This window comes from Aphis gossypii, chromosome 1 (assembly GCF_020184175.1).
Source record: "Aphis gossypii isolate Hap1 chromosome 1, ASM2018417v2, whole genome shotgun sequence".
NCBI lineage: Eukaryota > Metazoa > Arthropoda > Insecta > Hemiptera > Aphididae > Aphis > Aphis gossypii.
The window spans coordinates 17,347,661-17,372,562 of record NC_065530.1 but is presented as its reverse complement, the minus strand read 5'-3'; the positions used below and the strand labels follow the sequence as shown (position 1 = coordinate 17,372,562).

The 24,902-nt window shown below is 27.5% G+C and overlaps 2 protein-coding genes across 6 annotated transcripts in view; both read right to left on the bottom strand.

Annotated features, from left to right (window-relative positions):
• LOC114126798 (solute carrier family 12 member 6) overlaps nucleotides 1-24,902 on the bottom strand; it is a 257,451-nt gene that overhangs the window by 17,959 nt on the left and 214,590 nt on the right. Inside the window, exon 1 of one of the 5 annotated variants that reach the window (XM_050201578.1) lies at nucleotides 23,867-23,915. The exons of the other annotated variants lie outside the window; for them this stretch is intronic. Within the exon in view, the coding sequence (XP_050057535.1) occupies nucleotides 23,867-23,909 (43 nt within the window). The 5' untranslated portion in view covers nucleotides 23,910-23,915. Of the gene's footprint in view, nucleotides 1-23,866; nucleotides 23,916-24,902 lie in introns of those variants that run through there. 5 annotated transcript variants of the gene reach the window in all.
• LOC114126795 (uncharacterized) overlaps nucleotides 1-24,902 on the bottom strand; it is a 198,401-nt gene that overhangs the window by 49,056 nt on the left and 124,443 nt on the right. The window lies entirely within an intron of this gene.

The window sequence follows — 24,902 nt, the reverse complement described above, 5'->3', positions numbered from 1 at the left end:
TTTTGTCATTAGGATAAATGCGCCAATAATTAATCATTGAGTCTAATTAGTTCAAATATTTGATACAAACTTTTCAACTAAAATTATTTTATTAAAATACGTTATTAAATAACATTTTGTCTGAAATTTAGAATAATGTTAATACATTTATATTTATGATAGAGCTTAATACAATTGAAGCAATAGACTCGTATGGAAGTAAATTATAAACGATTCCTTAATTAAAGAAATATTGTGGTATAGTTCCATTTGCTTGCCCTTGGTAACATATTATCAAGTATATCCGTTAGCGTATGTTTATTTTTGATAAATTACCAAGATTTTCGTTATTTAACTATACCTGTAACGTTCTAGTATTTAATATTATATTTGAAAATTGATGATTAGACGTCATAATTAATAACCCATCATTGAGACTATGTAAACAAAAATACATAAGTATGAAAATGTTATCAAACATTTTTATGATTTTTTTTCTATAATTGAGAATTGTATAGATATATTTACAATTAGACATTAAGCTATAGCTTTATGAGAATATTAATATAGGTAGGGTACAGAAGTATAACAGTAAATCATTATATATTATGAGTTTACGAAATATAAATATTTTTTGACGGTTATTGTAGTCGGTAAAAATGTGATGTCAACAGCAGGAACTATAACGATTTTATCGCGTGTATGTAAATATATTTTAATTGCCCTTGTTCAATTTTTCGTCCAACTATGTTGATCAATCGCTAAGCATTATTGGCAATGATTTAATTAATTTTCTTTTGTTAGCGCAATGCTATTAATTTTGAAATTATACCAATTAAACCGAAACGTTGTGATTTTGTTTACACGTCGTCGCAAACTTGAAATGCTGATGCATTAACTGTTTCGTCCTTGGAGTATACGGATATGGTATCATTGTACCTAGATCTACACTCCAGTTGGTGGACATTTAAAAACCTTTAGAATCAAACGTTTTGGACCCGCAGTGCCCATTTTAAACAGATTTACTCTAAATTATTACACACTAATCATTCGTTACTTATTGCACTATTATTATAAACTAAATTCAATGCGAAACGCATAACAAATATAAATATGTATACACAACTTTTTGAAGGTTTGAGATAGGATCGCCATTTAATGCATCATCTATTAATGTTATCGTAGTAATAATAATATATTATAATAACAATTGACTCCCTCCCTTCCAAAAAAAAAATAAAAAAATAAAAAAATAATAATAACACTGTACAAATTGTTCACATTTTTAAAACCTTACACTATACACACGTCATTTGAACAAATTACATGCATTATATTCAAATCTATCATGTCTGGTTTTCATTCGCTCGCAAAAGAAAATGAGAACTTTGAAGTTAAAAGATAAATATATCAAATCTCGTATTGTGACTATGCGTCGTCGCTGGATGACTGCAACCGGGAGTGGGCGTTACAACCACATACCGACGAAATCGAGGTCAGGTTCGTGGTATACGTGTTACACGCCTTCTTCCCCTCCAATGCAATCGTGGATCACCGATTTCCGTTAGATTAGTAATGCTTGTCGTAACGAACTCCGTTTGGTGGAAAATATTGTGAATAGGTGGGATTTAAGAGGCATGTGATTCTATCCGGTTGTGTCGGCAACAGTCACGAAAAATATTAATATTTCACTTATAAATAAATATTACGGAATAACGCGTAAAACGAGTATAAATCTCTTGGTCGACACTCATTATAATTATATTCAATTGACAGAGTGTAAAATTTAGGATGTGATAACATTTCCAAAAAATCATAAAAAATAAAATAAAAACTACCCGAAAATGTGAGAAAACACAGTATCCGATGCTTGTGGGAGTTGAGCACGGCTCTAAACAACCATCAAAAAAGGACGCAAAGGCGAATGGAATACAAAAACTAAATTATATAAAAATAAAAAGCTTCGGGGATCCCCATTACTCCCGGTCTCTCCCAATATATTATGTTCACCGGTGCACTGGCGTTCACGCGCTTTTGAAATTTATTATCGTCGTTAATGACGACGATGGTACATTCATATTTTATAGTAGTTCATATAAATTATACAATATACAATATACATAATATATATATTTTCATACGTATATATCTATTATTATTATCATTATCATTATTATTATTTACATTATCATTATTATTAAACCATATCGAGCAAGAGATCGAAGTCTGTGCGAGGTGGTTAATTATTATCGAGGGTGGTGGTGGCCCTATAAACTGAAATCGTTCGCACGACGACCGTGCATGTTTATGATTTTTATTACCATAATATATAGACATCCAGATGAACGAAATATATATATAAATTATGCAATGTCCCCCGATGGTAATTTGAGAGTCGATGTTTGTCGTGTCTTCGACTTTGGTAATACACGAACATACAATATTTTTAATATATGTGTACAAAACAAAATTAAATAATATATTTCTCCATCTTGTTTTTATCGTGTACTACTATCATTCGAAAAGTAATAATGTACCAGTAGCGATAAAATAGAGCAAAAATAACATTTTTCAAACAGAATAATAATATAATCTATGTAACAAATATTCAAAACGCAGTTCACGTTTTCTGCATTTTCCCTTATCTTTTCATAAAATTATGTTTGAAAAATTGGACGTTTTATTGTTGGGTTCTCTACGGTTGGGGCATATTTATGGTGTACTACTATTTGTTTACAACCACCAACACCATATACATATATGTACAAAACTTATATTATATTATTACAGATACCTTGAAATTGTATACGCGTCAAGGATGGATTATAGAAAGCCTATTAGATTATAAATGTCTTATTGAAGGTTAATATTAATTATTGATCTATACCCGTGCTATTAATGCAATTTTTACCTTCGTCGATCCTGAAACCATTTCCATTATACTCGTATTATTATTAACCTACAAGTATAGGTGCGTAAAGTTAGCCTCCCAAGTTCTAAATTTTTAATTCAAGTTTGCTTAATAATTATGTTAAGTAATTTGTATGTATTGCATTTTCTTTTCGAATTGTTAAACGCATTATACTTACCTATAGAATGTTTCAAGTTTTAGGTATTGTGAATTGAAATAAAATGTAATCGAAAGTTTTTTTAGAAAATATATATCACAAAACATTTGAATGGAAACTATTTTATTCGATAAAATATGTTGTACTTTAAAAATCAAACTTTGATGAAAGTTATTTAAAATTTCTCGATTTAATTGTTGTCATAGCTTTAGTTTAATATAATACTTGTAATATCAAAAAAAAAAAAAAAAATTCTAAAACTATATTGTACGCCATTTTATTGTGTTGACAAATCAATATTTTAATTAAAAAATCATCTCTTTTAATTTTTTTTTGCATTTCCATCAAATGATTTCAATGTGTAAGTGGCAATGCACAGTTAATTCGACTGACCTTTAAAGTAAACCTCAAAATATCCACTTTGTGCTTACGCATCTCGATGGAAAAAATCAATATTTTTAATGCGCTTATAACATATGAAAGGACAACTATTATACATAAAGACTCTTTGTAATAAAGAAACTTTTTGTAATATTTTACTTTTTCACGTTTTAAAATATTATAATTACAATCTCATTAACTTTCATATGTATAAAAAGTAAATCTTTATGTTTTAATTAATGAATGTTCGAAACGTATGTTTTGTATTATATATTTTGTAGTTATTACACGTACTTATGCATTTATTTTATTAAAAGTATTTTATTAGATATAAATGAAAAAATACGAGATATAGACCACTCCGACCACTTTAACACTGGATATGTTCTTATATGATATTCAAGTAAATTTAATAGTAATGATAGGTAAACCACAACAATAAAAAAAAACAACTTTGAGTGTTTAATCGAGCTCTACTCATTTTCTAACATATTTTTTATGTTTATGGACATTGAAAACTTTTTATTAGGATCTTAGAAAAATAATTATCTTAAAACACTATTTGATGTGTAAGGGTTCTATATGTGATGTTATGAATATAGATATACTTATATACCTATATATCCTGTGTACCTTACACAGGATATAAAGTATAGATAGGTAATTAATTGCATTTTATCATTTTAAAATGTATACTATTTATTGTATATTTAATTTAACTGTAGTTGACATTTTTTTTTTGTACTCTATACTAACCAAAATTGTTCAACCGTATTCACAGAATATGTAGGTATTTATATGGTACATACAATATGAGTTGTATATTTTTCTATAAAGAAAGTTTTTAAGTATTTTTTTCGTTCTAAGCGACCGTGAAATAGAACTTTTTTTCGGGACACGCCGGAAAATCTACGGGGTTCCGGGATCGTAAATAACGGTAGCTCATACGAACGCCCTTCTCCAATCCTCCTTCGTTGTGCTTAAACATCAAGGGCTTCCCTTCAATAGATTTATTGCTTTTATTTTTTGTTATTTTTTGCTATTTTTTTTTTTGTTCCATTAAACAAAAAGGTCTTTCAGAAACCTGGGTAACCATTGGTGTGCTGGATGAACGCGTTGTGAGCTTGTTTAAAAATCTTGCAGGGGTCAAATCACCAACGAACGCGTAAAGCCCGTCATCGGGAACGGGCCATTGAAATACGTAGGCATTCATTTGAAACGGTTTCTCGAGAAAAAACAACAATCGTTCCTCGGGGAAGTACGAACCACTTGTATGCAAATTGTGTGGGTTTGGTGGGTTGATTTTACCGATCTGTGACAATCACATTGGCTCATCTAGAAGATGAGATACCGCAGTTAAGACCAAGATAAATATATACAACTGTATTCACCTCTTGAGCCAATAGATTAGGTAGAATCTTAAGATTTGATTTTTAAATTTGTTTCCTACTTGAATAATACATTAATATAATGTATTTACCTACATACAATACAGGTAGTACTCAAATATAAAATATTTACATGATATTATTTTGGCCTCGTCAATTATTGTACATTTTTATAAAACAGTTACATGTTTTAAAAGTATTAATACTCTAGATAATGCTACTATAGTCAACATGTTTAATGATTATGTTGTTTAAATATTTTTTATATATATATATATAAATCCATTTAACGAATGATTCGACTTTTATTTTTATCCGAAAATTCTTATGTACATTTTTATGAATATTTAACATATTTCTAGTACGGTATTGTATATTATACATGACAACTAAAAATTTTGGTTTCAAGACGTTTATAATGCTTTAAGAATGCAATACGATACACGCTTGTCTTAAACAAAGAAGTTAGATATAATAGATAAATGAGATAATGATTATAATATTATACTTAAGCTTCAAATTAAAATGTATAATAAAATATGGGCCTCTTGACAGAACGTCGGTCTTGTTCGCAGTGGTGGTTATTGAGGCACTAGCTAAGAACGTACCTCACAATAAAATTTGTTTATTCCACAAAAAGGCATAAGGTATTTTCCCACTTATGCAAATAGCACAAGTTCTCGAGAGCAACTTTAAAACATACCATACAATGTATATGGTGTTTTCATTTAAAATAAAACCAAAAAATATACAATGGTAAGTTAACCAAGCTTTGCTATTATGAAAAAGTTAACTCAGTGCTATTATTTTGTGTTCGTGATGAAAGACAAATAATAACATAACTGCTAGCGGCTTGAATGTTTTACGCGATCGCCCTTATAACACCAGTGCCTATAACGTTTTTTGTCTTTCTTTCTCTTCCTCGCCTTCTACCTATTTCAAGTTCTTTATGAGATTTTTTTTTTGTTATAAATGAAACAACTATGGAAAAGAGAAATTCAAAAAAGTCCCTTAATTAATCCTTAATTCGCCAGCGTTCCCACGTTGAATGAATTATTCAACGATTGTAATAGGGACGATTGTTTGTTCATCGTCAAAGCGCGTTTAGTCTTTCTTCTTTATTAAAGTTATAACTTTGTTAGCAAAAAATTAATTATTTCCATTGTCTCACACATTTTTCTTATCATATATATCTGTCGCCCTTAAACCAGTAAATCGCATCCATTGCAATGTCCTACTAATCAGATACAACAGTGGTGTTTGAAAATTAAGACAGAAAATTAGTTATTATGCACTGACAAGATTTTTATAAAAGTACGAATACATTTTGTTATGACAAAAGCTTTCCTAATATTAAATTTTTAACTCTGCTTATAAATAATATATATACAAAAAAAATACGTTCTAAATATTCCAATATTGTTTATTATTATTGTTTAAAAATTAATTGTATTCAAAATCGTTTTTGATTTTATATCATGCTTTTTATTATTAAAACAAAACAATATAATATAAAACCCACAAGTATTAGATGTTTTTAATGATAAATTTAATAGAATTGTTGATAAAAGTTTATTATCTTCCAGTTCATTAACATTTTTCAAAAACTCTTCCAGTAATTAAGTATAAAACGCTTTTTTAATACTAACTTTTAAATAAAATTAATTTATAATTTAGTACAAATAAACAAAATAAGGATAGAAAATTATTGTAGAACTAACAACTGTTATTTGATATTTTCACATATTTTCACATATAATTTAATTGTTTTCTAAGAAATACGTATAGGTATTATATTATATATATATATATATATATATTTTTTTTTTTTTGATACAACTCAAATTGTTTTATAATGATCAGTTACTCAACAATGAGGTTATTAAATATACACAATATATAACGTAGTTAAATTAAATTTTGTTTAACCAACTTTGTACCTATTAGGCATCATAATATCTTATTAATAAAATATTTAAACAATCCAATCAGAAAGCAACGGAAATAATTCATTAAGGTTAGTATGAAAGTATAAATATCGAGCTATTATTTTAATAAGACTAAAATCAAATTGTTGAGCAAACAAAAGGAAATAGCTAATGTGTTTGACAGATATAATAAAATATGCAATATGCACCTATTAAAATATATGCAGTTCTATAACTAATTGTGTGATTATAAATTTAAAACAAAGAAATATTATTAAAATCGTGAATTTACCTATAATGTCAAATAAATATTAATAAACCAGTATTATTTTTTTTTTTCGATTTAAAAATAGTTACTTATTTAGATCTACACTTACAATGTGTATTTAAATATTTTATTGTTGTATGCGCCTACTATATAATGAACTGTTACAATAAATATTTTATTGTAATGTTAAATAAATCTGAAATTAATTATTGGTGATAATAGTTTAATATATTTATTATAAATTATGAAATTACCATTTAACACAATATTGGAGAGTTTAAATAACAATTGACGTTCAAGAATGTTATATATAGATATAGCCTTATAACTATTAATTGTTAGTATCTTAATACTCGACATATGTTGGCAATGTTCCGAGGTTAGAATCAAAAACAAAAGTAGAACGTCACAGATTTTAACTTAAGATTTAGCTCTTATCGTTCAACAGTTAAATAATATTATATATAATCAACGTCCAACATAGTGCGTTATTATAAATTTTGAATCATAACAATTAAAATAGGTAATAGGAAAATAATATTACCTAATTATTGTAACTATTCTCAATAAATAATTAATACATAATATAATATACGAGTTTTATATGCTGTAAGTCTGTAACATTTCTAATTTGTTGAGTTAATTCAATTTAAGTAAAGATAATAATATGTTTTATGACATGATAAAAATCACCCCATTAGTTAGTAAGTTAGTTAGTATCTGGTGATTTTAAAGTAATGTAATACTTTTTGAACCCAAGTACATACATTTTATAAATTATAAAACATTCAATGATTTTACAAATTCGTGTGAATGAGCATGCAAACATAAAAAAGATTAATTTATATGTAAGTATTAATAACTAATTATATAATTTTAAGCTTTGTAAAATAAAAAATAATAATATTAGTTTAAGATTCTGAATGGATTGATGAATGTATTGATTTTCAGTCATGTATGTGTGTGTATGTTTTTTTATAAGAACCAACATCTAAAGATACTTTTCATGGTAGAATAAATGCTTTGTTTTTCAACTTTAACATCACTTTTGATGAAAATGTAAATCTAGTGAGTACTTATAGAGGTAAACCGTAAACATTTCCCAGTATTTTCCTCAATAATTAGGTGAGAGGGGAATTAGGACATTTTTTTAAGTTAAACTAATTTCGACAAAATTTACCTTTTAATCTGGTTGTAATTAAAAAACTAACAACCGTAGATACTTAGATATTTCGTCAAATATTTTCTATACATATTCAAATTTTCAAAACATTTTAATCATTTTTGAATTATTTATGCATACAATTGGTATTGATTTAGTTTTTTTTTAAATAAATATATTTTTAATCGGCCAAAAAGCTTGAAAATATAATACAAGGTTTTTTATATATTATTTGTAAAGCTTATTAAAGATATTAAAAATACAATATAGGCATATCTTATTTGAAATAAAAATATTGATATTTAAGTTAAAAATTTGTTAAACTAAATACAATGTTTAGATGAAAAATAACAATTTAAATTATTTTGTTATAATTTAAAAATATTATTTGTGAGATTTTTATGTATATTATTATTTTATTTTATTTATAAGCCTAATTCATTTTTAGAGCATTCAAATTAATTTTAAACAATTGACCATTTATACCACAAACTTAATGAAGTATTGATACTATTTTATACTAAAATAATATTAATTCAAAATTTTATAATAGTAATAAATTATATAAATATATTATACACTATTATTATTATAATTAAATATTAATAATATTATAGTGAATGTTATGTTTTTAGCAAAATTAAATTAACTTAACCTTAACGTAATACTAATAGTAAAATAAATAATTTGTAACAATATCAAAAAACATATTATGATGAAATATACTTGGTAATATTTTATGACTGTTTGCTCAGAATCGTTTTTCGTTTCTAATGATTTTATCATTGAATTCAAATTAAATAGATACATTACACTTACTGTAAAACATAGTGGTTATCATATATTTTTAAAAAAATTAAATTGGTACATTTGTTAATTGTACTATATCAGTAATATCCTAGATTAAAATATTTAGATTTAGTATAATATTAAATATTTATTTTGTCGAAGTATTTTTTTTTTTTTTTTATAAAATAAATGCTACATTATTGGATTATAACGTCAGTACCTAGTGTTGTCAATATGCAAATATTCACGAAAAATAACAAAATATTAATATCTATACATATAAAGTAAATTACGTTAACACTTTAGATAAATAATAATATATTAAATTATATGATTTTAATGAAAATAATAATAATTACATAAAGTTTAATTACAAGAGCTAATGCGGTTTTCATGAAAATTACCACAATATGGATTTCAAAGACGCAAACTTATGATATCCCTTACGCGATCTAAATTATGTCATTACAAAATAATATATAACTGTAATAGTTGTAATTAAGAGGACATAACATTTAAACTATTTTAATGGATTTTAATGAAATAATATACAGGTCAGGGAATACGATTTAAAATGGCATTTTAAATATATTTAACATTTTTTAACCTTAAGAGTAAATAATTATTTGTTATCTTTTCACTAATGAATACGTTAAATATCGTGCGATAATTTATGAAAATATAAAGTAGTCATGAATTTACAATTTCCAAGATTATAGAGTTAATATAATAATATTATATCTAGTAAAAACAGTTAATTTTTTTTTGTTGATATACTCAATTCACTTTTGGTTGTGTGTTCAATGTGGTTGATAAATTGGTCGCGGGTGATATAACGTGTAATATATTATATTATATGGTGGCTAGTGCGATTTATCACAGAAGCAAAATCCATTAACCGATAAAAACTATATATAAATACGACACACGTGTTGTCTATAAAATAATATGTACAGCTAGACGATTAGACGTTATAATATAGATATACTTTTTTGTGAGGTTTGTGTGGTATGATTCACGAAACGTGCGAAAACTGGGATGTGTAAGCCCCGCGGGTTGAACATCAGCCGGAGATCAAACTAATCGTATCGGTTTAGAGTTTAGACGTACATATAAAATATAAAATAATCCTCCTCTATACACTAAGAACGCCATTACAGTGATATGCAGTGAAAATTTATCGAAATTCCTGATCCGAGTGGACGGTCGACAACATACGTTCCAACAATAAAAAATATATAATCGTAATAAATAGTATAGTATATTATAAAAACACATCGGCTTTTATCTATCGTCCATCTGTCGAGTTTGTGGTTTGCGAATCATTGTTACATCCTATCTACTATCGATTATTATTAATAATAATATATTTTATTGACTTTGTGACCGAAAAGGTTTGGGATCTGAATGTCACGGCTAATACTATAAAATAAATGATGATCCAATTATTATTATTGTACATGACGAATGCGCACACAGTTATCCCATTTTCCACTCTTTTATCTTCTATCTACAGAAAACCACGCCGGCTCAAGTTCCAATCATAATAATAAAATATACTATGTGGTATGTTATAAATTATAATATTATACGCACTATAACAATTATTATTATTATCGGCAAATTTCCGGTTCGTTGTTTACGAGTATGTACTTAATATTATTGTAATTATTAGATATATTGTAATAAATATTAACACTGAAACCCACTTGTTTGAGTAATAATATATACAGTGAAAACTCGATAACTCGAACCTCTTAAGTCAAATTTCCGATGACTCGGAGGAATGGTAGGCATCTGCCTTACAATATATATATTATATATTATTTAATGTAAGTCAAATTTTAGATGACTCGAATTTTTTATCGCCCCCAAACGATTCGAGTTATCGAAGTTCCACTGTATATTATGATATTACCGTTGCAAGTATCATGTGTAATATACCGCGATGATATTATTTCGATTTTAGCAAAATAAGTGTCTGACAAACGATTTAACACAAATCCTACCAACGTCCATTGCCAAAGAGAAAACCTTATTCATAACGACATAACTGCTAATTAATGCAATCGTGGTAACTTCATTTTTAAATTAATGGTAAACGTACTTATACAGAAACGCAATCGGGAAACGACGTATTAAAAATTGGGCTAAACATCTTAAATATTCCAATTAAAATTGTGTTTCCGCATATAAAAGATGCGTGCAAAATATATGTTCGTGTGTCAGAATACACTATTATAATGCAGAGGACCATGGATTCTACTAGCACATAACTAGGTTTAACAATCTACTATTTCACTTCCTATCAATTTTTACTTGTGTTCATTGTGATTGTTTTTAAACATTATCAAGCAACTAATTTTAGTGGATTATCAAAATTAATATTTTCTCACGTTTTTATAGGTTACCTACCTACATAATAATAGTAGACATAATACATGTGTTCAAAATATACATGTATAATTTAAAATACATTAATTATCTATAAAATAATAAATCAGATACCTACTGATTATGTAAAATGTAAATTCTCGTTAGATTATAAGTATTAAAATGTACCTAATAAACAATATATTATTGAACAATTAGATAATAATACAAGCACATTTTTTCTAAATAATTTTTTTTCAGTTTTTAGTAATACAATTAATTAATTACACTACATTAATAAAGTGTCTAAATAAATTTATAAAATTATTGACGAAATTATGATTTGTAATATTTGTTCAAAAATTTTGTAATTTCACATATTGTCCTGGTTCCGTTAAATTTACAATTTATAATTAATGGAATCGAATGATTGTTTTTAACTATTTGTACTTACTTGCGGAATAAAAGCATATTTTCAGATAATAAAAAAATGTGTGGCGGAATCGATGAATTTCATTTATACATACGATAACGATTACTTGATATCAGATAAAACTATCGGTACGTAAACTGTCGTAGTTTTTGTATCGTTAACTGGATTCGTCAAAAAGTTAAAATAAAAAAAAAAATCATAAAAAATGGATAGATTTTAACAAGGTACCGATATATTAACAAAAGAGCTTCCGCCCGTTCATGTCAGAGTTACGTTAGAAAACGTGGTTATAACGCACACCCACGGGACCAATCAGCTGTTGTCCGGTCACGCGGTGCTGCTGCAGGTCTTTCACACAATAATTATGAATTATGATGAAAGCTGGTATGTCAGGTACTCAGGCGTGTACAACCAACGTGACAGACAGTCATTGGCACGTTGGTTAAGTGCAAGTGCGTGTTGTTGCAGAAGTTTAAAATTTTCATTCATATTTCATTATAATTTTAATCCTTTTTTTTTTCATCGCACAGGTATAATTATTAAACAATTGTTTATGTTACACGCGATTTAATTTAATTTATGAAATATATATATATATATCATATTCTCAGCGGGACCTTTGTTTTAGATAGTACATCATTACTATATTATGTCACCTAACATAGATCATTTTTAAAGAATTCTCAATCTGTGATTATCCTAATCAATAGAATTAGATTCTCTAGCTTCATTACCATCAGAAGATAACTATTGAGTATAGGGTCCAAAAATATTCTATAGGCTTAACAATCACTATTTCGCAATATTCTTGATTATCCTAATAGATTTGATATTGTTACGTTTTAATAAGTAAAAATAAATTTAATAAATTAAAGAAAGATGGACAGTAAAACGTTTACTAAAGTTAACTAACATAATAATTATTCAACACTTTTATAATCCGAACTCACTCCAAACAATGATAATAATAAGTAAGATTGTTACTGTTAAGAAATTAAATAATATAAAAATATAATACAATTATAGATAACTCAAAGGATACAACTTGATGAAAATAATCAAGACTAATCAAAACAATTATACATTTATACATTAGTAAAAATATCACATTATTTGTATGATGTTACTTAGGTATAGTAAATTAATGATTTTGTTTAATGTTATCAATTATTATAATATTCTTCTAACAACTATAATTAATAATACAAATATATTGACTTTTATGATGAGATATTTATTATGTTGGATATATGGCTTAAAAGTCAATTAAGCCGTCGATACATTAATATTAATGGACTGTCATGGTAAATATTACAACACTTAGCTTTATACTAAGATATCTCAACATCGCACTATACACGTTAGAGTATTTTATTTTCCTCGATAGTAGTACGGGTTTCTGTTTCCGGAATTCAATCCCTTTCATTGGCTGTTTTACTTGCACCTAATTTACCTTAAAGATTTTAACGTGTTTTGAACAGACAAAATCTGAGTATAATAGTGCACAGAAAGCGCAAACTAACTTCTACAAAGTTTCGTTGATCCTAAATGAACGGTCAAAGTTTTCGGTATCTTAAAACGTGCAACACCCATTAACAAGTGCTATTTAGGATTTAAGTTAGTGTTTTGATATTCCGGTTACGATGTTGCTACAGTGAATGTAAATAAAATCGTATAGGGTTCATCATTAAGTTGATGTTCATTTTATGTATTTATAGTAATTATGTTTCAAAAGTCAATAAAATATTAAACAATTGTAATGATTAAACTAGATACCTGTTCAAAAAACATATTTAAAAGAGGTTATTATTACTTTAAAAAAAAAAAAACTTACTCAATAGCTTCAAAATAATATTATATTATAATAAGCATGCTTATCAATTCTAACATTTTAATATTTAAGTTGAAGTTGAAGATAATTTATAATCATATTATTTTTAATAAAAAATTGATAGTATTTAATTATAAAATGTTGAGGTCCCAAATAACAGAAAAATTAAATTAAAAGGTATAAAAATATTAATTTGCTTGTACAATATTGTTTTTTTCTTTTGTAAATAATAATATAACACGTGATATCTAACGTAGGCATATATTATTTTATCATTTAGTACTCTTTTATGTAACTTAAAAATAATACTAAAAATAGAACTACAAAAAATAAATACATTTAAACGTCACAAATACACCCTATATTTTTTTATTCGTAGCCCGCTAATAAAATAATATGTACAGTAGGTACCATATAAAATTCAAAACAATAAATAAACCACAATCTTGTTAAACATGGTGCTGTGTATGTTTTTTCTGTTTGTTCAAATATTGTTATGGAATTATAAAACATACATATTTTTTCAAATAAATGTTTATCGAGTTGGTGAACATTGTCCAAATTACAAAAGGACATACAATAAACAATTATTAGTCATAAATCAAATTTTTATTTTGAAAATTAAAATATTTTTATTGCCGGCAACATCGTTTCGTGAAAAAAAAAATGGATTTAAAAATGTACATGTATAATATTCCATTAAAATACTAACGATCAGAGACACAGAAAAAATATATATGTATAATATAATAAACTTTACTTCGAACTCCGAGTTATCGTTTAACGCGAAATACATTTGATAATTGAAAATTGTATAACTATTAACATTTTGCATTTTATGACTAGAGCGATATTATAATATTATATTGGTAGTCGGTACACACGAACACAAACTCAGACACAAACGCATACACATTATAAAGCTTACGCCTCTCTAGCATCTCTAGCATATTTGATTGATCATTTTGCGTTTGTTGTGGTATTATATTATACACGAATATTGTAAATATTGTAATAATATATCTAGTCTGACCCGACCAATGCATTAATATAATATATTATATATAAATAGGTTGGGCGTTGTCATAAGTTCATCTCTGTGTGAAACGGATATCCCTCCTCCCTTCACTATTGACCTACACACATATTATAATATTAACGACGAACACACTGGAATTTGATCGAGAACTCGATTCCCGCCACAACTGCGGTCGTCCTGGCTATACGATATATATTGTGAGTAGCGTGGCGCGGACACATATTATAACACAGACGCGGCCGTGCGCGCGGGTATTGCGCTATACGCGACGAGGCTGCGTGGCGATGACAGTAATTTTCCGCTTTCATGTTTTTCAATGACAGTTAATTTTAGACGAGTGGTGGTCGAAGGGTGAGGGGAAACGGGCAAACGTGAAATATTTTGCACGCCCGCCGGCCATATTTTATTTTTAGATTGAAATTTCGGCACGGTTGGAGTTCGGCTAAGTACCCACCGACGTCGGTTTGCCAAGAAACGAGGAAAAAAAACAAATATATAAATATATAAATGTTTGTACACGCATAAAACGGTAGACGGGGCACGAGTGTAATAAAGGTAGGTATTCCAGGGACGCCGAAATGACCTAGCAGGTGTAACAAAACGTCTAGAACTGTGTTTAAATAAAATTAATTTGTCCCGACGGTCGAGATCGTCTGCCATTAGATAGTTGGAAAAGTCGTAAAAAAAAAAAAAAATAATAAAACAATAATAATAACAAGACTGATATGAGATAAAAATTAATACCGAAACCTTTTTTAAAAGATTTCTAGCAGTACCTAGAAGTATTTTACATTGGATCAAGCTGGAAGTGTCTTAATTTTTAATTATTCTAAAAATAATATTTGTATTAAATTGAATTTAAGCCATAAATATACACTATAATTATATAGATGCTATATTTTATAATGGGACATTTTTTTCCAAGTGATATTTTACTGACAATATTATATTGGTATAGCTATGTTTTGGTTACTCGGTATTTTGTCAGAATACTGAAAAAAAGTAGGTTTTATATTTTCGTTTACTCCATTTTGAATTATGTAAACAATTTATAAAAATATGTAGGTACGTAAATGTATAACACTCTTACGTAAAAGGGACGAATATGAAAAAAAAAAAACAAAGTATTTACTATGTATACGTTGTTTCATTATTTTGCTTATATTTTTAAAAAAATATAAAAAAAAATCCCACTGAAACTACTCATTTTATTCGATAATTTTTACGATTATCAAATTTTAGATATTCGACAAAAATGCACTAATACACATCATTATACTATACTGTACAGGTACCAATTTTTTTAATCTAACGTTAATAACACTAAACGCGAGACTATGTAGAGTAGGTACGTAATATTATTATATATTATACATCGTACAAATACGTCACCATGACTGATTTCCTATTTGGCCACATGCCCAACACCTGGTCCTCGCAAAAACTCGGTCACGACAAACGGCTCGCGGATCTTAGAATGGACACACGCGAATGAAATCTATGAGGTCCTTTCCATTACGAAGTCCAATGTTATTCCGTCGCGTTGCGGTGAATATCCCTATCACGAATGTACTTAAATACGGTGAGCATATCCATAATTCCGTCCCGCACGTTGCAAACTATTTGGGGTATACATATAGGCGAGTGTAGGGTTAGTACTTAGATCCCCACAATAAAGTGTTAGTACTTAGATCCTCCACAATGACCATTTTTTTTTTTATGAGATTTTATGAAATAATAATGTATTTTAGTACAAAACAGCTTTAAGATAAAATACGTAATAATATTACTATATTTTATACGAACAACGATGCGATAGTGAACCGAGATATTCGGCTAGAATAAATATAAAAAAAATATCGAATGTTATCATCAAGTTATTTTACTATAAAATCTTGTAAAATATTTATACGAGTTATTAAAATACAAAAGTAATTTATGTAATGTCATAAACATTGGCGTAACTAAGAATTTGAATTTGAGAGTTTTAAGTTTCATTTATAAGTATAAAATTATTTTCTTGTACACTAATACATTTTTTGTTGGTTTATTAGTACATTAACTATAAATGATACTTAAAATATCAGTTTTTTTTTTGTACACAGATAAGGTTTTCACTCTGATACTCTGATATTTATACGTTACTATGCACAGTGTATATGATAAGTGTATAGGGTGATATAATATTTAATGCAATATGTTCGTTTTTACGGCAGTTTATCGCCTTGTCCGTAACGGCGTAGCCTATATAGTATATACAGTAGGTAAATACGAATTTATCGTGACGCGAGCAATCTCGCTGTCGTTTTGCAAATAAATAACCTCCATATTTTATGTTACAGAAGTTTTTTTTAGTTTTATACACAACTCTTTTAAACGGCTACCATTTCAAAGAAAATAATGTTTCCGTTAGAAAGTTCCCTGGGCAAATAATTAGACGCCGTTCTTCTTAAATGCATAAGTTTTGATACGTTTGAAAATTGAAGTTATTGACTATTATAGTTATTATTTTATATATCAGGGATTTAAGAAAAATAATATAGTTCTGTCACTACGCATTTCAATAAGATATAATAATGATCATGTTTTGTTATACTATAAACAACTTAAAATTAGTTGGTGATAAATACACGGAATTCATTAAAATCACTCTTTGTATATTATACTCATTAAATGGAGGATGAAATACATATTATATTATATTGTCTGACAACGCGTGCTTACAGTATAGTTGTTGAACCGCCCGAAGTTATACAACGAATACCATTCGAGTGACCGTAGTTGTCCGGAGAAGGTGTGATTGGGGTTGTGACACAAATGTGTATTATATTAGTAAACTTAGTGGATCGAAAAAGGACTCTGTGGCAGACGACAACCGCGTTATTTGTCTTTCCACGAAATAAAACGGAGACGATAATCGGACTAACTCAGAGTTTACTGCAACGCGAACGATGGCCCTGCTAACCATAATATACAATATACTTATAGCTTAGCGTACACGTATTTCAGGAATTCTTTACTGTAAAGTTTATGAGTTCTCCAGTTCGCCAAACGGCTTTATATTATTATCGTTATTATTATTGTTACATCAAACCTTTATTCTGGGTAGGTTGTCATTCGCAAAACGTTTTTCCCAAGTCAAAATGGCATATCCGGGGTTTTTCTATCTCTGAAATCTTCAATGTTATACTTTCCATTGATACCTTCGACTTTCGTATGTACGTCGAACGTCGAAGGATTTTTTGAATGTTGTGTAACAAAACAAGTGGGGATTACGTTAGGTTATCGAATGCTGATGCGATATTTTTTGAAATTCTCAAAATAACACTACCTACTTGTTCGAACATAAGGATCATATTTTAAATTATTTAGATTTTTCATACCATTCAATAAGTAGCCTATGATGGCACAAATTATTATTTTTTTTTGATAAGAAATAACCTTTTTTTACTGTGTATTAGCACTAATAAGTTAATGTAAGAGTTATTAATATGCACGGAATATAAGTATAATAATTTTTAAAAATAGTTTAAAAATATATAAAATAGAATAATATCTAATATTGGATCTAGTATTTGAGTCCGAAAATTTTTACAAAACGCTAAAAGTTCTGGTTTTCAAAAAGTGTAATATGCAAATGTTTATAGCTTCGTAAATTGTCTTCACACATTTTACTTCGCTCTCATGCGCTCAATCTAAAAATTTGGTATTGTAGTTTGGTATCCCTAATTAGCCAAAGATCAAATATGGCTAGAAAGGGTCCAGAATGGGTTTCTTTCATATGTTGCCTACTTACTCAAAATTGACCATCAGCAATATAACTACTCAAATGTATTTAGAACTCTTAATATCCCATTACTCTCTTCTCATCGATTCGATGCCGATTCTCGTTTTATTAAAGGTCTACTTGATGTGTCAACTGTCAATAGATGTTCCAGACCTCATTTTCTCTAAACATTTTCATATTTCGATCTATCCATCAAGGCAATATGCATCTTTCTAAACATCTTCTAGCTCCTTTTCTTATTCTTATTGTCACAACCATTTATTACACCTTACACCCAATAATGCAAAAACACCATTTAGTATATTCTGCATTTTAAAATTATTATCTTATTATTTACTTTCTGTTATTTATTTATATATAGGTAAGTTTATACTTTATTATTTATCATATTTTTGAGAAAATAGTTCATACCAATATTCCTATTTTATGCTGCAGTTATCTACTTATAAATTAATTTTATAAATTTTCAATAATTATACTGCTTTGTAAATTTCTGTATGGCGTTAATAAATTATAATTTATTCAGTAAAAAGGGATAGGTTTTCGTTTGAAACGATATGTATATCACCACGGAGTGCTTCTCTAATGGTAAACAAAATCTAAATAATTGAAAATATGGCCTTTCGGTTGGTATATAATATAATATATTATATATATGAAAATTTCAAAAACTAGAATTTGAATTAATTCATTATTAAAGAAAAAAAATCGTAGTGAGCATGTTTAGCGAATTGGAATCAGCCTCTTGTATAATATTATATACGGTGAACGGATTTCCGTCATTAAATGCAGCCGCGCCACATAATCTGCACACAGGGTGTCAACTGCAAAACGTAATTATCTCCGTTCGAGTGTATATACTATATACGGTTGCCGCAGAAATGTATATATTACTTACGAATTATACGTACTACGCATACGAGCGAAGATCTCAAATCGGTATAATTTGATGTGTCTGTATATAGGTAAGTTACGGTGTGAACTATGTTAGTCGCCTCACGTTCATGCAGGTCCTTTGAATGATTAAATGTTATTATTTTAGTTCGAATAGAGTGCGCCTTCAAAGAAGCCGTCGGACAAAAGTACAAAAGCACATGGATGTATAATATTATTTTCAATCCGTACAGAGTTAGCATAAAATCCACCGGAAAATACGTACCATTGGGGCGTTGCATAACTTATTACATAATAATATAATATATCTCATATGGCTTACAGGAATAAACGTTTATCGTAGGTATATTTCTATGCCCGTTAATTGCTTATTTTATATACAGGCTGTAATATGTTATAATTAATTTTAATTTAGTTTTATTTTTCCATACCATAGTGGTTTTACGGATAATACCATGCCAATAATGATCATGGTATAATGATATAATAATATATAAGCATCTATATTGTTCTAGATTTTTGAGAAACGCTTAAAAGCTGCGGAAATTTCGTTTTTTGATTTGTTCAATTAAATTATCACAACGTTAATTATTTAATCACTTAACAATTTTGAAATGATTACTTTAGTTTTCAGCTGGATTTATTTTTAATATTTTCAATATTTGTAATGATGCTATCATGCATAAATTGATGTACAATTTAGTTACGATATTAATATTATGGTTGACAGATTTTATTAACTCTTGGCAATATTTATGGTATAAAATATAAATTATGTTGTATGACGCATTCAATATGGCTTCTTCGTAGAGTGTTATACACTATGAGTATATGAAACTTCTTTTTTCTTCTTCTAAATATTGGAGTTTTGGCAATGGAAAAAATCCACGACGTGTTTGATATTAATTTTTGAAGTTTTCGGGATGATATAAAGAACAGGGTTAGAAGAAAATCAAATCCCGACGCCAGTAAGCCGAAACTGGGTCAGTGAATAATTAAAGGAAGGTTTCTTTTGGCTAGGTTTTAACCAACCTTCCCCGTTGGTCGGAGAAATTGTTATTTTTAAGAACAACCCCGTCCTGTGCTTGACAGTAAATATAGTCGACAAGTAATTATTTGACAGCTTCTGACCGCTCGTCATCTGGCGCCAAACTGGTCATGACTTAAATACATAGAAAACGTTTTACGACATTTGAAAAAGAACGTATAATTTTGCTAAAACGTACACCGCCATAGTGCGCAACCATATTGTATGATACAAAAATATATTATTTCGAAATTATTAAGTTACTATATGAGTGACCGTGGAAATTATCGTGTTGTTATTCATAATTATTTATGGTTTTTCGGAAATGCGAAAAATAGCAATCATCTTACACCACATTATAATGACGATGATAACATTAAATTAAATTAAACATTTATACTTAACCGTAATAAATCAATTATACTAATGGTCTTGAATAACAATAGTAATATTCTACAATTCACAAATATTGTATTCGTTATATCTGGTCACACAGAATTTATGAATATCAAATATCAAATACACAAATTCAACGAAAAATAGCGTAATAATTTCTACCTTATAGAGGTAAGTGTGTTAATAATTTGTGAATATTTTCTAACTTTTTTATTTATAAATCATTTTTGAAGAATTAATGTAATGTGATCGCGTTTAAATTGGTTGATGTACGTCCTCGGGGTCCTATTTTGCACGGGTAGAATATTATTATATTATACGGATTCGTAATAATATATTTTATGATCATCGTTTTAGAAATGCAAATTTAAGAGCAAAAAATAATAAATAATATCAGTACCTAGATAGATGCCTAAATTTTTTTTCACTCAGCATATAATATCTTGAAGAAATTGGTTTTGATCAGCGTACCTACTTGGGTTCCACGTTATAAATTATAATATTATCATATTGTTAATAAAACAATTAATTAAACATGATTGTTCAAAGCTAAATCATTTCTGTTATCAAACTGTCTACGCGATATAAACGAAGGTCAGTATTTAAACGTGTATAAGTTGAATGAGTATTTTTAATTTACATTGCCGGATCAATGTTAATTGTACACCATGTTTTAGTGTTTCAAAATTAATTGATCCAAGGGTGTGCAGTGTGCACTCTTTATAATGTAAATGCGAATAAATTTAATAGTGTTTATTACGATGAAGAGATAATGGCAATTGTTTCGGTAATAAGGTACGGTTAATAACGAAACTTGAATTACTTAACATTAACAATTAACGGTTTTTTTTTTAATCTAGAATTATTATGTGGAATAATTTTAATTGAAATAAGAAAAACGTTATTGATATTGAACGTCAACTGTATATCAACTTTTCTACAATATTATTGTTAGTGTATTTTGTTTTAACATTTTGTGAATTTTCGAATGTAGAAATACAACTAGAGTTTAAATACGTGTTTAAATTAAATTACTTTTAAAGTAATTATACATTTTTTTATCTATAAAGACATTTAAAGTCCTATTAAGAGTTTCAGACGACATAATAAAAATCATTATTTTATTTTTAATTAATATCTATTCTTTCAATAATTAGTTTTTCAAACATTGTTAAGTCAGTTGTGTTAATATAATCGAATTTAATCATTTTATAAAATAGTATAAAACAGATAGATTGAGAAATTTTTTTTTTAAATTTATTCATCATAAAATATAAATTTGTACGATCTTAATATTTATCAAAGACCACGTCAAATTATTTATTTAACTTGAGTAATTTTAAAGTTTTTAAAATAATTTACCAATATAAAAATTGTTTAATAATTCTTCGAAAAATATAATTAAAATTGATAATTTATAAAATATTTTGTATAATAGGTTAAGAATTTAAGATATTGAAGTAAATAAAATATAAGGTACGTTTTATAGATTATAGAAAAATTTTAGACTAAAAAAAAAAAATGAAAAAATAAATAAATAAACAAAATATATTTTGGGATATCACAGAAGTCTATTATAATACATCGATTATTTGAGCGGTATCACATTAATTTATATTATAATTGTGCATTTTAAATTTTATGCTTTTCTATAGACTTTAAATTATAATACGCGTGTATACAGCATAAATGCGGTTAGGTCGTTATTAAACTTAAGTGACGATAGTGTAGATATTGATCACATTCGTGTACAGGATTGAAGGAATTTATAATATAAATTATTTTCTATTATATTGTATTCAATGCACGCAAGGCGTATGTAATGCATGCACAATAATATGTAGACGGCTACCTACTATTTACATAGGTCACGCCGCATTGGTGCAGCCGACTACTATACGACTTCCGAGGATTAAAATTATAAATTAGAATGAATCATCTGTTTAAACGATTTTCAGTACTATGATAAATAAATACAGACGAGCGATAATATATTATAATTTCAGCTTTTAGCGCGTTCCAAATTATATATATATGGTATACACAGTTTATGCGAGAGTTCTGAAATGAACGATAGTTCGATGTAATTTCCATGTATAATTTAATATATAATTATCCGGATCGATTGGCTTTCGTCCAGTTCACGCATTGTTCTCGTGACTAAACGGCAATAAATTTAACATTTTGATTTGGGTGGTTAACCATTTTGGCTTCTCGTCGAAATCGAACGCCGCCACACAGTCGATTATTATTATTATTATATTAATAAGTGTTTTAGACTGAGCTATACAACGAGGTAACAAAAAAGAAAAAAAAATGCAATAAAATCATTATCGTTGTTATCCGTGGACAGTTATGGTCCTAACCTGGCAGTTATGTTTGTAATTTTGTAAATCTGCAGGCAATTCCTATTGTGCGACGTCAAATATTTCTCGTACGTCTACTTTTTTTTTTTTTAAGTATACTTTTGGTGATAGGCGTGCACACTACCGTTAATTTTGCTTTCTACGCTGCACTATTTCTACGAACTTTTCATATTAAATCGAATTAAAAAAATAATATAAGTAGTAAAAAGGAAAAAGTACGGTGCGCAAGAAAAACACTAACGTGAAAGTTTTTGACGGTGCTCAGTGAACCACGAACGGAATAAAACTAATCGCATTGCGAATGTTTTAATCGTTGAAGTTTGATAAACAAACTCGGCTATATAATTCTCGTCAATAATACTGTAGGTTTATAATATTATTGTCATATAATGTGTAGAATATATTTTTTACGTATTTATCACTTGACATTATTTTGACACATTTCCGGTTGTGTACGGTAATTAGTTATTACTATTTACGTGTATCTATTGTAATAATTACCATCAATCATAATTATTACTATAACGAATAGAAGAAAGAGAAAATTGCAGGACGCGAAGTAATTTGTCAGTATGAACGTCGAGCAGAATAAATGTTCAAATATGTATTATAGTAAAATTATATTATACTTAGTATTTCGATTTTGTACCAGATTTGAATTCGGTAAAATTATTATACTGCTCAGCCCATGATCAGTATAATATTCTATTATAATATAATAACCATGTAAACAATTTATTAAGTATACTCTACATACCTATTATGTAATTATACGAAGATGCTGACTCCATGGTTTTCATGCTTAATTTAATTTAAAACGAAATAATATACTATTATATCCAATAGCTGATAATATTTTGGCAATAATTAATAATATAATAATAGAATGTTAATATTGTAAGCCACACAATGTACAAATTTACACTACTAAAACTGTATATATAAACGCATGCAAACAACGCTCGATAAATAGTGGTTGATGAATGAATTATATGCATATGATTTAATTTGATTTAATTTGATTTAATAACAGTAAGACAAAATATGATGACAATAATATTATAAAGACTCTGATAACCTCTAGAATCATATAATTTAACTACCGAAGTGTTAGGCTAACAGCATCGTATAGAAATATTATAAACCTGTTGAATACGTTTGTTTTGTTTTATAATATAAAATAAACTCAAATTATATCGGTGACCACGACAAATAATAACCATTATTATAGATATTGTTTACCTAGTTTAAAATAAATAATTCATAATCTGCGTAGAAAGACCTAACACAGAATGTTGTAATTTAATAATTAAATTACCGTTTCAGTGTTATAATTATACTATTGTTTTGAAATCTTTTACATTTTAATAATGGCCTTAACGTTTGTCATTACATCGTTTGTCTGTCCTGTTCTTATGTATTTTTTTCAAACCATTACAGTGCCAATAAATTAGTACAACCAACTCATACAAATTATAATGATGTTTAAACATTTCCTATTTTAATTGATTCCCGTTAGAAGGATGACACGGCGTGATTAAATTTGTTTTTTTTTTCTGTTATGTAAACGTAAGTAGTTAATATTATCGTGGGCGACCTTTATCCTTTTTAAACATATGAGAGATAAAGATTTTCAAACATATCAATGTGATATTGACAGCTAAGTTTTTATATAAGCGAAGAACGGAATATACATAAATGGAGAGTAAAATATTATTACAAATAATAATAGTAAATTAAATGCCCAAAAAAGTTATTTTAATAATGCTGGCTGATTAATATTATAAAAATAA